Consider the following 12,226-nt stretch of genomic DNA (forward strand, 5'->3'; position numbering starts at 1 on the left):
CTGGGGATTTTTCATTGTTTTAGTTTAAAGTTAAATTTTTGTACAGAATATTACTGCAGCAATAAAACATAAATGAGAGAAAAACACCAGCATAAAACTTTAAGTTACAATGCACCATTTACAACAACAAAACAGCGTGCACACAAGCGTCCACCGAAACCAAAATGTGTTAGTGGCTTTAGGACGAAGACTGTGCAACACTTTGTAGCCATGAACTGCTTTCGATGAGTGGGGCGTCACAACTGTTTAGATTAGGTTTGTTGGAGCAGATGCCAGTGTGTTCATATGCTTGCCTGTAGCTGCTCTAAAAAATTTTTGGTGTTCCCAAGGTGCCAGATTCGTGCATGCACAGAGTGATCATAATTGTAATGAGTAGTAGTCTCCATGTGACCTGCTTTTATGTTTTGTGGTTTTGCTGTTCTCTCTCGTCAGATGAAAACAAAACGGATTTGTGTGGTTGGGAGCTATCAAATGAATTAAAATACATTCACATAACTATGGAAGACTAAAATATGTTGTTAGTTTCAGTTTTCTCCTTTTATTTTATTTCCAAGTTTTTGAAGATCAAGCATTAATAACATTGCAAAACAATGAATTTATTTTGTCAGTTTGCTAAGGAAATTTGGCTTTTATTAATCTTTTCCACACAGGCAGTCAATTCATTTGAAACAAAGTGTTTCATTCCACACTGTTAGCTAGTTTCAACTGTTCGCTGAATTTCAAGCATACATTTTCATGTTCTGGCACATATGGCATTATGCCATAATAAAGGTTGGAACATGAGATAATACAGTAGCGGTATTCCAAGAAAATTGGCATCCCGAAAACCACACTGAAAAGCTTTAGCTGAATTTTATATATCTGCCTCCTGTGAAACAGAATCTTTTCTGATTGCAAGACATGTTTTGATACTTGTTTCGTTCTTCCTCTAGGCCTGAAATTATTTCTTAATTTGTGTGGTTTACGTCTTAAATTTCAAGAATGTCATCCTTTGGTAAATTAGAGACGCATCACACCGTGTTTTATCATTGTAACTCCTCAAAAGGCTTTATATTTACTCCTGAAGCAGAATATTAGCTCCCAATTGTAAAGTTTCTTGGTTTCACAAGTAACCTTATTAATTTTTACACAGTTTGAAAAAGTCATAGAAATTTTATTGTTGTTCTTAGTTCTAGAGTATACAAACAACTAATTCTTTTTAGTTTTGCAAGAAATTTGTATTTCTTCTTACTTAGTCCCTACCCCCTTCCTCCAAGCTGTGTAGATTTAAACTTGGTTGGAAATGGTAAATAACAGTATTTCGGAGTACGAATAAAAAAAATCTATGTTGAAGTCACCACGTAGCAAATATTAGGGTACTTTAAGTTGTAGAGTCTAGTTTTGGAATGAATGTTGTTCCAAGGACTGCTTTCTAATTTTGCATTCCTTATTATCTGCCCTAAGTACAAGCCCTAAGTACAATAACTCCATATACCCCTCCAAACGGAGAGGCAATGAAAAGTGTGTGAGCAGAGCAAACACCAAGTGCGGGCTTGCTACACCCTCATAGCTGTGCGTGCGCAATGAAGCTTGTCTTCTGGTGCTCCCCAGCAACTGCTCAAATGAATCTATTTCTAACGGGTCACAGGAAAATTTTGTGAATTGTGGTTTGAGAAGCATTACTTTCAAAGTAGATTTCCTTTTATCGAAGATGAATTATGTTAACTGTGAGAATGTGTGATGAATTTCTTCAATCACAGAGCATTTGACTCTCATTGAAAACACTTTGAGGACCAGACGCTCAGAGGAGACATTTTGGGCCCAGAAGACCAGACATTTATATCATTTAAAATTTTAACAGCACATTTGCCTTTGACATAACTTAAAGGGTAACACATGCAAGAAAGACAAACATTGTGGAAGGTTAGCTTTTCTTGTAGCTATAGTCTGTCGGTAAACTGAAGAGCGAGCGAGTGAGTCCCCACTCTGCCTACCCTGCTACGTCACAGGGTGCTTCTACAGGCTGTTTCACAATGTAGTACCGTCCCTAACGTGGTGCGCGCTTTAAATCTGTGGCGACGCCGTGTACAGATACGTTCCGGCTGCGTTTATTTTTAGAAAAATGCGTTAAAGAGTATAAGGAAAACAAAAGACGATAGCTTCTTCGAAACAAAACATTATAGAGTAAATAATATTAACTTAAGAACGGAAGTCAGGGTTCTACTACAAACATAGAACTGAATGCCTACTCACATGAATGTATGTTCCTCTATTCGTAAGACGAACCAGATATAGTGCAATCAATCTGTAGAATTTAAGGCTTGTTCTTACTTTCTGTTTATACTAAAAGTTAGAAGTTTTCTTTGAAGGGCTGCATTGAAACTTAACAATTCTTGCAACATTAAGAGTGTTTAAAAGGTAACCAGAAATTTATAACTTTGTGTGTTGTATTTTTTTGTCACTGTCTTCGTAAACATGTCTGAAACATATCTGTGCAATGTTTTGCATATTGGATATTTACCCCGTTGTCAGCTGTCAAAAAGGTTATATGTGTTTTGGTGGCATCAGCTACTATTTGTTTTGTATAAAAATAGATTAGAGAATCTGTACTAAATTTTGTTACAAGAATGGAATAAAGTGTATCAAATTTTTAGGAATGCTAAATATTGCTTTTGGTGAGTCTCTTATCAGTAAACCAAGAGCATACAAGTGGTATAAACATTTCAAAGCAGGCCTTAAAGGACAGCAGTTTTACAAGAATGGATGAGATTAAAAACTCACAGTTAAGAGACCTATGAACTATCCCGAGGAAACAGTTCCTGGAGTGTTTTGAGAATTGGAAAAAGCACTGGCATAAGTGTATAGCATGTACTGGAGAATATTTTGAATAGGATAACATTGTTGTAGATTAACAAAAAATAAAAATTAATATGTGAACGCACCTCGTATGTCAAGCTTTTTACATAGAAGTCCAGAATCGGTATACATGTTACGAAAGAAATTTCAGCAGTGTTTAGAATAGCTATTGCACACATGTTTTAAGCAATATGTCTTAGAATCATGTGAATAGTAACCAAGATAGAGTTTTAGCAAATGCTGCTGTTCTCTAAGCATCAAAGGTTTTACGTGATTGAATCATGTTTTACTAGCGAAAATTTAACTGATTTTACCATGAAGTTCTCACGTTATTCCTGATTGTGTACAACTAGTGATAAAGGCATTTATTGCTTTGGACCACATTTGACTGTATTTATCTTGGAAAACTCTTTAACACTTTCACTGCCATGTAGTACATTTCTACCAATAGAGGGAAACATTCCACGTGGGAAAAATATATCTAAAAACAAAGATGATGTGACTTACCAAACAAAAGCGCTGGCAGATCGATTTGTGTGTATGTTTGTGTGTCTATCGACCTGCCAGTGCTTTCGTTTAAAGAAAGCGCTGGCAGGTCGATAGACACACAAACATACTCACAAAATTCAAGCTTTCACAACCAACGGTTGCTTCGTCAGGAAAGAGGGAAGGAGAGGGAAAGACGAAAGGATGTGGGTTTTAAGGGAGAGGTTAAGGAGTCATTCCAATCCCGGGAACGGAAAGACTCACCTTAGGGGGAAAAAAGGATGGGTATACACTCGCGCGCGCGCGCCCACATGCGCACACACACACACACACACACACACACACACACACACACACACACACACACACACACACACACACACACACACATCCACACATATACAGACACAATCAGACATACTCATATTTTTCGCACGTGGAATATTTCCCTCTATATATATATGATTAATGGAAAATCTCATATAAGATGTGAAACAAATACTAACAAAGAGATAGAGGGGCTGGCCAGTACTTACCTCAGCTCAGTACAGCCGATAGATATACACAAAACAGAACTGAAAATTTACATTCCTAGCTTTCGGAACTTTGTTCCTTCATCAGGGAGGAGAGAGGGGAAAAAAGGGAAGAAGGGAAAGTGGATTCAGTTACTCACAACCCAGGTTATGAAGCAACAGGGAAAGGTAAACAGGGAGGGTAGCAAGGATGGAGGCATGGTTGTCAGAGGGAAGCCAAAGATATTCTACTGTAAGTACTGTGCCAGCTTCAAACCAAAGAGGATGCATACAGAAGTAAAGAGGTATATAGTATAAAGATAAACACAACTATGTAGGATAAAAAGATACGTGAATGGCTAAAGAGGAAAGGGAAAGAGGAGAAGACTGAAGAGTGAATGGGAGTGAGGTTGTTTAACGTAGGTTCAGTCCAGGGGGATGGCGGGATGAAAGGATGTGTTGGAGTGCAAGTTCCCATCTCCGCAGTTCAGAGGGACTGGTGTTGGGTGGGAGAAGCCAAATGGCACATACGGTGTAGCAGGTTCCTAGGTCCCTAGAGTTATGCTGGAGGGCATGCTCCGCTACTGGGTATTGGGCATCTCCTAGGCGGACAGTTCGTCTGTGTCCGTTCATGCGCTCAGCCAGTTTGGTTGTTGTCATGCCGATGTAAAAGGCTGTGCAGTGCAGGCATGTCAGTTGATAAATGACATGTGTAGTTTCACACGTAGCCCTGCCATGAATTGTGTATGTTTTACCAGTAGCGGGGCTGGAGTAGGTGGTTGTGGGGGGATGCATGGGGCAGGTTTTGCAGTGGGGTCGGTTACAGGGGTAGGAACCGCTGGGTAGAGAAGGTAGTTTGGGAATATTGTAGGGTTTAACAAGGATGTTACGGAGGTTAGGGGGGCGACGAAAGGCAACTCTGGGTGGTGTGGGGAGAATTTTGTCAAGGGATGATCTCATTTCAGGGGTTGACTTGAGAAAGTCATATCCCTGGCGGAGTAATTTGTTGATGTTTTCGAGGCCAGGATAATATTGGGTGACAAGAGGGATGCTTCTGTGTGGTCTGGGGGTAGGAACATTGTTGTTGGACGGGGAGGAATGTATTGCTCGGGAAATCTGTTTGTGGACAAGGTCTGCAGGATAGTTGCGGGAGAGGAAAGCACTGGTCAGGTTATTGGTGTAGTTGTTGAGGGATTCGTCACTGGAGCAGATACGTTTGCCACGAATACCTAGGCTGTAGGGAAGGGAGCGTTTGATGTGAAAAGGATGGCAGCTATCAAAGTGAAGGTACTGTTGTTTGTTTGTGGGTTTGATATGGACAGAGGTGTGGATGTGAGCTTCAACAAGATGAAGGTCAACATCCAGGAAGGTGGCTTGGGTTTTGGAGAAGGACCAGGTGAAATTCAGATTCGAAAAGGAGTTGAGATTATGGAGGAAATTAAGGAGTGTTTCTTCACCATAAGTCCAGACCACAAAGATGTCATCTATAAACCTATACCAGGCCAGGGGAAGCAGCTGTTGGGTCTTCAGGAAAGCCTCCTCCATGCGGCCCATGAAGAGGTTGGCATAGGAGGGAGCCATCCTGGTTCCCATGGCCGTTCCCCTGATTTGTTTGTAGGTCTGGCCTTCAAAAGTGAAGTAATTATATATATATATATATATATATATATATATATATATATATATATATATATATATATATATATATATATATATATATATTTGCAACCAATGGTTGCTTCATCGGGAAAGAGGGAAAGATGAAAGGATGTGGGTTTTAAGGGAGAGGGTAAGGAGTCATTCCAATCCTGGGAGTGGAAAGACTTACCTTAGGGGGAAAAAATGACAGGTATACACTAGCACACACACACATATCCATCTGCACATACACAGACACAAGCAAATGTCTGCTTGTGTCTGAGTATGTGCGGATGGATATGTGTGTGTGTGCTAGTGTATACCTGTCCTTATATAGTAGAGGGAAACATTCCACGTGGGAAAAATATATCTAAAAACAAAGAAGATGTGACTTACCAAACGAAAGCGCTGGCAGGTTGATAGAAACACAAACATACACACAAAATTCTAGCTTTTGCAACCAAAGGTTGCTTCATCAGGAAAGAGGGAAGGAGAGGGAAAGACGAAAGGATGTGGGTTTCAAGGGAGAGGGTAAGGAGTCATTCCAATCCCAGGAGCGGAAAGACTTACCTTGGGGGGGAAAAAAGGACCCATCTCCGGAGTTCTGACAGGTTGGTGTTAGTGGGAAGTATCCAGATAACCCGGACGGTGTAACACTGTGGCAAGATGTGCTGGCCGCGCACAAAGGCATACACACACATATCCATCTGCACACACACAGACACAAGCAGACATTTGTAAAGGCAAAGAGTTTGGGCAGAGATGTCAGTCGAGGGGGAAGTACATAGGCAAAGATTTTGCTGAATGACAGGTGAGGTATGAGCCGCGGCAACTTGAAATAGCAGAGGTTGAGGCCTGGCAGGTAACGAGAAGATAGGATATACTGAAGGGCAAGTTCCCATCTCCGGAGTTCTGACAGGTTGGTGTTAGTGGGAAGTATCCAGATAACCCGGACGGTGTAACACTGTGGCAAGATGTGCTGGCCGTGCACCAAGGCATATCAACAAACACTGTCTGCCTGTGTCCATTCATGCGAATGGACAGTTTGTTGCTGGTCATTCCCACATAGAAAGCTTCACAGTGTAGGCAGGTCAGTTGGTAAATCACGTGGGTGCTTTCACATGTGGCTCTGCCTTTGATCATGTACACCTTCCAGGTTGCAGGAGTGGAGTAGGTGGTGGTGGGAGGGTGCATAGGATAGGTTTTACACCGGGGGCGGTTACAAGGGTAGGAGGCAGAGGGTAGGGAAGGTGGTTTGGGAATTTCATAGGGATGAACTAAGAGGTTACGAAGGTTAGGTGGACGGCGGAAAGACACTCTTAGTGGAGTGGAGAGGATTTCATGAAGTATGGATCTCATTTCAGGGCAGGATTTGAGGAAGTCGTATCCCTGCTGGAGAGCCACATTCAGAGTCTGATCCAGTCCCGGAAAGTATCCTGTCATAAGTGGGGCACTTTTGGGGTGGTTCTGTGGGAGGTTCTGGGTTTGAGGGGATGAGGAAGTGGCTCTGGTTATTTGCTTCTGTACCAGGTCGGGAGGGTAGTTGCGGGATGCGAAAGCTGTTTTCGGGTTGTTGGTGTAATGGTTCAGGGCTTCCGGACTGGAGCAGATTCGTTTGCCACGAAGCCCTAGGCTGTAGGGAAGGGACCTTTTGATGTGTAATGGGTGGCAGCTGTCATAATGGAGGTACTGTTTTTTGTTGGTGGGTTTGATGTGGATGTACTTGTGAAGCTGGCCATTGGACAGGTGGAGGTCAACATCAAGGATAGTGGCATGGGATTTGGAGTAGGACCAGGTGAATCTGATGGAACCAGAGGAGTTGTGTGTGTGTGTGTGTGTGTGTGTGTGTGTGTGTGTGTGTGTGTGTGTGTGTGTGCGAGTGTATACCTGTCCTCCTTCCCCCCTAAGGTAAGTCTTTCCGCTCCTGGGATTGGAATGACTCCTTACCCTCTCCCTTAAAACCCACATCCTTTCGTCTTTCCCTCTCCTTCCCTCTTTCCTGATGAAGCAACCGTTGGTTGCGAAAGCTTGAATTTTGTGTGTATGTTTGTGTTTGTTTGTGTGTCTATCGACCTGCCAGCACTTTTGTTTGGTAAGTCACATCATCTTTGTTTTTAGATATATTTTTCCCACGTAGAATGTTTCCCTCTATTATATTCATATTGCCTGTTTACATACATCGTATTTTAGAGGTCATCATCAACATTGTCACTGTCATTATCGCCATTGTCGTCGTCCTCGTCTTCGTCACTTTCTAAATTAATAACTATGGCATCTATTATGTCTACAATAACCCCATCCTTAACCCAGTACTCTCTTTCAAGTTCTCCACATGGAGGCAGTATGCACTCCAGTCATCTAGAGTTATCGTTTCAAAACCTTTAACAATTGGGACAAGTGTTTTCATACGCTTTCTTTCAGTTACTGCAAAATTTAGTTCGGAATAAAAAATGGAAGCTCAGAAAATGGCTACATACCTTCTTTCACCAACTGCATCAACTTTGTCACATAAATATCTCCAAGAATATTTCTTCCTCTGACGAAATTCGTGAGCTTTGCCCATGCCATTTCAGTTGGATTTAAGTCACAGTTGTATGGTGGAAGTCGCAGCACAGTGTGTCCATGAGCTTAAAGTATTTTATTAATTTCAAGTACTTTGTCTTCCGGCTTATGTTGTTTAATTAAATCAAATAATTTTGTTTTTCTCATTGTTAAATCAGCTTCCACCTTATTTTTGAATAACCATTCAATCATTTCGATTTTATTTGAGGACCTAGTTGGAGCTTATTTTGTGCTCCTTGTTGTGATATGAAGCGTTGTGCATAACAATAACACAGTTCGGTGGCAGATTTGGAATTACTTTATTCGATATCCAATTAGAAAAATTTTTGGAGTTCATTTGCCCATGGTAGTCTCCTGTTGCACATCCCACTTTATAAATCAACTGTGCCTTGGGTAAGAACCCATCTTTTGATCCAATATTGACCACTATAATCCTACTGCTTTCGCTAACATTGTCCATAATGCCATCAATGCCAGGGCCCTGCCAACATTTTCTGTAAGTAATGTTGTTGACCACCCAAGTTTCATCGATATAAAAGAATTTTCTGCCTAGCTCCCCTAATTTCCTCACTTGGATCAGGAACTTACATCGCCAGTCAATTATATCTGTTCTTTCTACCAGAATCTTTGTTTACTTACAGATCTTTTCCAGCTAAATCCTATTTCATGCAGTGTCTTGTGTAAAACATCTTTCTGCCAAGGAAAGTGTATTTTTTGTTTCACGTCAGCAAGTAATTTTCGTAATGTGGGCACTATCTTTTGGTTTATGTAAAAGTCCTCCATTGTTTGTCGAATGACCGATTTTGTGAAACTGTCTATAAGACGGGTTTCCTCCCTAAATTATTTCTTTTCCTTCTCGTCGATTCCTGTAAACCGTGCGGCTTGTTTTTGCGTTCCTTCCTTATGCGTCCTATTGTAGTGAGGCTGACGTTTGCATAAACTGCAGCCCTTTGATTGGGACTGGTAATACTAGCCAACAGTTCTTTTTGTGTCGCCTCCTTAACACACGCTGTAATAACGTTAGAGACGATCAAACGCTCATTACTCCACAAATATCTCCTCTTCTTCGTATTCTGCACATTTTCTTGCAATGCAGGGTGATTATCCATCACTTCCGGATACTGAAGTACATCAGTGAGTACATAAAGTCAACTGACTGACACTGGCAACTAAGATCCCACGAACAGAAATGACGTATATCACTGCAAGCCGAACTACACCACTAGACAGGTAACGGGCAACTGATTTTGGGTGGCCCTGTAGGCCAGTGGTAGGGTTCTTCCGGGAAAGGCCACTTCCCCCACCAAAAGCGCTGCTCGCTCTTGAGTTTACAGACATACTATATATTATATGTATATTAATGTAAATCATGAACTTTTCCTATTTGTGTGTTTGCGCTATTTAACAGTATGGGCTGACTACACCAAGTGTCCTATGTTCTGAATATGTGCTTTCACCTGCTGTCATTTTATAGTGAGATAAGATGATATGAGCTATGCTTGGCTGACAAAAGCACATCACAATCTTAGTTTCAGTGCTTCAGAAACTAACATGGTATGTTTAGTGGAATTCATAGTTATATTTTGATAACTCAAAATTATGCTGCGCCCATGTTCTTGCGCGTCAAAGATTTTTCCAAACATATATATATATATATATATATATATATATATATATATATATATATATATATATATATATATATGGTGCCAAGAAATTCTGTGCTTGTGCATAAAATCTTTACTATTCAAAGGATTAATCAGTTTTACAGCTCCAAGGGAAATATACTGTCAGTTAACGTGGAGATAATGTATTTTCACCTGGTGAGAAGTGTATTTTTAAGAGGGAAACCCAGAAAAAGTCTGGGAATTTGTTTTCTTTAACAACCTATACACTCCCGGTGCAGAACAGCATGTCATAAAATAACAGGAGAAAATGTGATGCTTGGATGGCTTCATACATTCTGCAGGTGACAGTACCACTAGTGAAAAGTATTCCTCAGATTCAGATATGGAAGGAGTTTATAGGCTAATGGACAGCAGCTTCTGTGGCTCAAATATTTAACTATACGGTGACAATATTGTGAAAAGGAAAGTTGCTACTCACCATATAGCGGAGATGCTGAGTCGCAAATAGGCACAACGAAAACACTGTCTCAAATAATAGCTTTCGGCCTCTAAGGCCATCGTCAGAATTAGACGGCAAACACAGACATACACACTCGTGCAAACCCAACTCACACACACATGACTGCACTCTCGGCCAACTGAGGCCACACTGTGAGCAGCTTCACTGGTGCATGATGGGAGTGGCGACTGGGTGTGGGTGAGGAGGAGGCTTCAACCTTTGTTAGACATTGTCCACCCCCATCCAGTGCCTTCTCTGTTCCCATTCCAGCACTACACAGCCCTCATTCCTCCATGGCACCCAGCCTTTTTACTTCTCTCCTTTTCCACTATCCCCTCCCCACCTCTCCACTCCCTCCGTCTAACTGTTTGCGCTACCCTCTTTCCACCTCATCCGTCCGTGCTTCCCAACAGCATTCCACTGTCCAGCACACCTACCCTACTATCTCTCCCCCTCCCCGCCCCAGCCTCCTCCCTACCCCCACCCAGTCACCATTCCCATCGTACACTGTTGCTGCTGCTCACAGTGTGGCCTCAGTTGCCGGAGACTGCAGGTGTGTGTGTGTGTGTGTGTGTGTGTGTGTGTGTGTGTGTGTGTGTGTGTGTGTGTGTGTGTATGGGTGAGTTTGCCATCTAATTCTGACGATTTTTTATCACTCTTGTTTTTGTCTACGGTACTAAATTAGCTAAGAATGAGAGCGTGTTATGTTTCCCGTCTGATCCCCTATGAAGTATGTTGCCAAAGTTTTGCCGTATATTATTTCATTCCATTTAAAAATTAATGACATCAAAAGCTATATTGTTTCTCTACTCCTCTCTTTTTACAAATTAATCGCAACTCTTCACGTCACTGCAGGTTAGTTGGATCAGCTGGGTGGCCACTGCTGTCAAAGTTAAATTTGCTAGTAAACCTGTTATCCCACATTATCCCTGTTTTGATGTGCACATAATGATCAGCATAAAATTTATCCTTATTATCATACTTGACTGTACTTACAACAGCTTGGCTGACTGCTCCATGTGAAATGAAATCCAATGAGATTCCAGCAAACACAGGATGATACATGATACAATGTTAACATCAGGTTTATTCCTATGATGAATGCTGTATAGTATTTTTTATGGTTTTTCATGGAATTGTGTATACTGTGCTCCATTACCTTGGCTATAGTGTGTTGTATAATTATGCTTTTGTAATGAGATGAAACTTTAAATATACATTTTTCAGGATATCAACTAGTTAAGTTACTCACTGCCTGTACTCTGTTTCATTTTTATGCTTTTATGGAGAAAGGGCCATCTGAAATGGAGAACTTCCTTATTGAATACACATTTGGAAAATCAAAGGAAGTCTGTAATGGCCTTTGTATAGCTAAAGATAACACCAGTATCTTTGTAATTATTGTCAAAACAATTTATGATTTTCTTCTTCAGAGTATGATATATTTTCATAAAGAAATTAAATTGAATCTTTATTGCATCACTTAACTTTCAGCGTTGCCTGAATCTTCTGGATGTTGGTGCCCGTGAGTCACTCAGTGATGTCATCAGCAAAGTGCTGCGCAAGGTTGCCAATCAGCCTGAAGGGAAGGAAGAAGATTTAGATGATACTTTAATAACATGATTGTGTGTGCATTCTCGAAGATATGTGCTGAAACATTTAGTTGTCACTCTGCAAATTAATTGTGGCACTAAGGTGTTTTTTATGTGTATTACATTCTGTCATCACTGGCAGACAGTGGATTGTACATGTTGTGAAGTGATTTATGTAATTTGTGACATAAATATCTGTATGAAAGAGAGATGACTTTTAACGTATCTAGAGATGTAATAATTTTTCCTTTGTGTCTTTTTGAGTATTACACTATTAAGGACTTAACCACACATGTTTCTAGTGCAGCTAAACGTGGGGGAAAAATTTAAGTTCCATTGATGGTAAGTATTTTGAAGACCTCTGTAAAGTTGAAGACCTGTGCAGAAGTTTCAGTTTAGATCCCATAACTACTGTTACCCCCCCCCCCCCCCCCCCCCCCCCCCCCCCATGAACCATGGACCTTGCCGATGGTG

The 12,226-nt window shown here is 41.0% G+C and overlaps 1 protein-coding gene across 1 annotated transcript in view; it reads left to right on the forward strand.

The window, feature by feature from the left end:
* The window catches only part of LOC126412568 (eIF-2-alpha kinase activator GCN1), a 255,275-nt gene extending 243,316 nt beyond the window's left edge, over positions 1 to 11,959 (forward strand). The window contains exon 41 of the mRNA XM_050082216.1: positions 11,655 to 11,959. Within this exon, the coding sequence (XP_049938173.1) occupies positions 11,655 to 11,783 (129 nt within the window). The 3' untranslated portion in view covers positions 11,784 to 11,959. The remainder of the gene's footprint in view (positions 1 to 11,654) is intronic.
* Positions 11,960 to 12,226: the final 267 nt, after the last annotated feature.

This window comes from Schistocerca serialis, chromosome 1 (genome assembly GCF_023864345.2).
Source record: "Schistocerca serialis cubense isolate TAMUIC-IGC-003099 chromosome 1, iqSchSeri2.2, whole genome shotgun sequence".
In the NCBI taxonomy this organism is placed as follows: Eukaryota; Metazoa; Arthropoda; class Insecta; order Orthoptera; family Acrididae; genus Schistocerca; species Schistocerca serialis.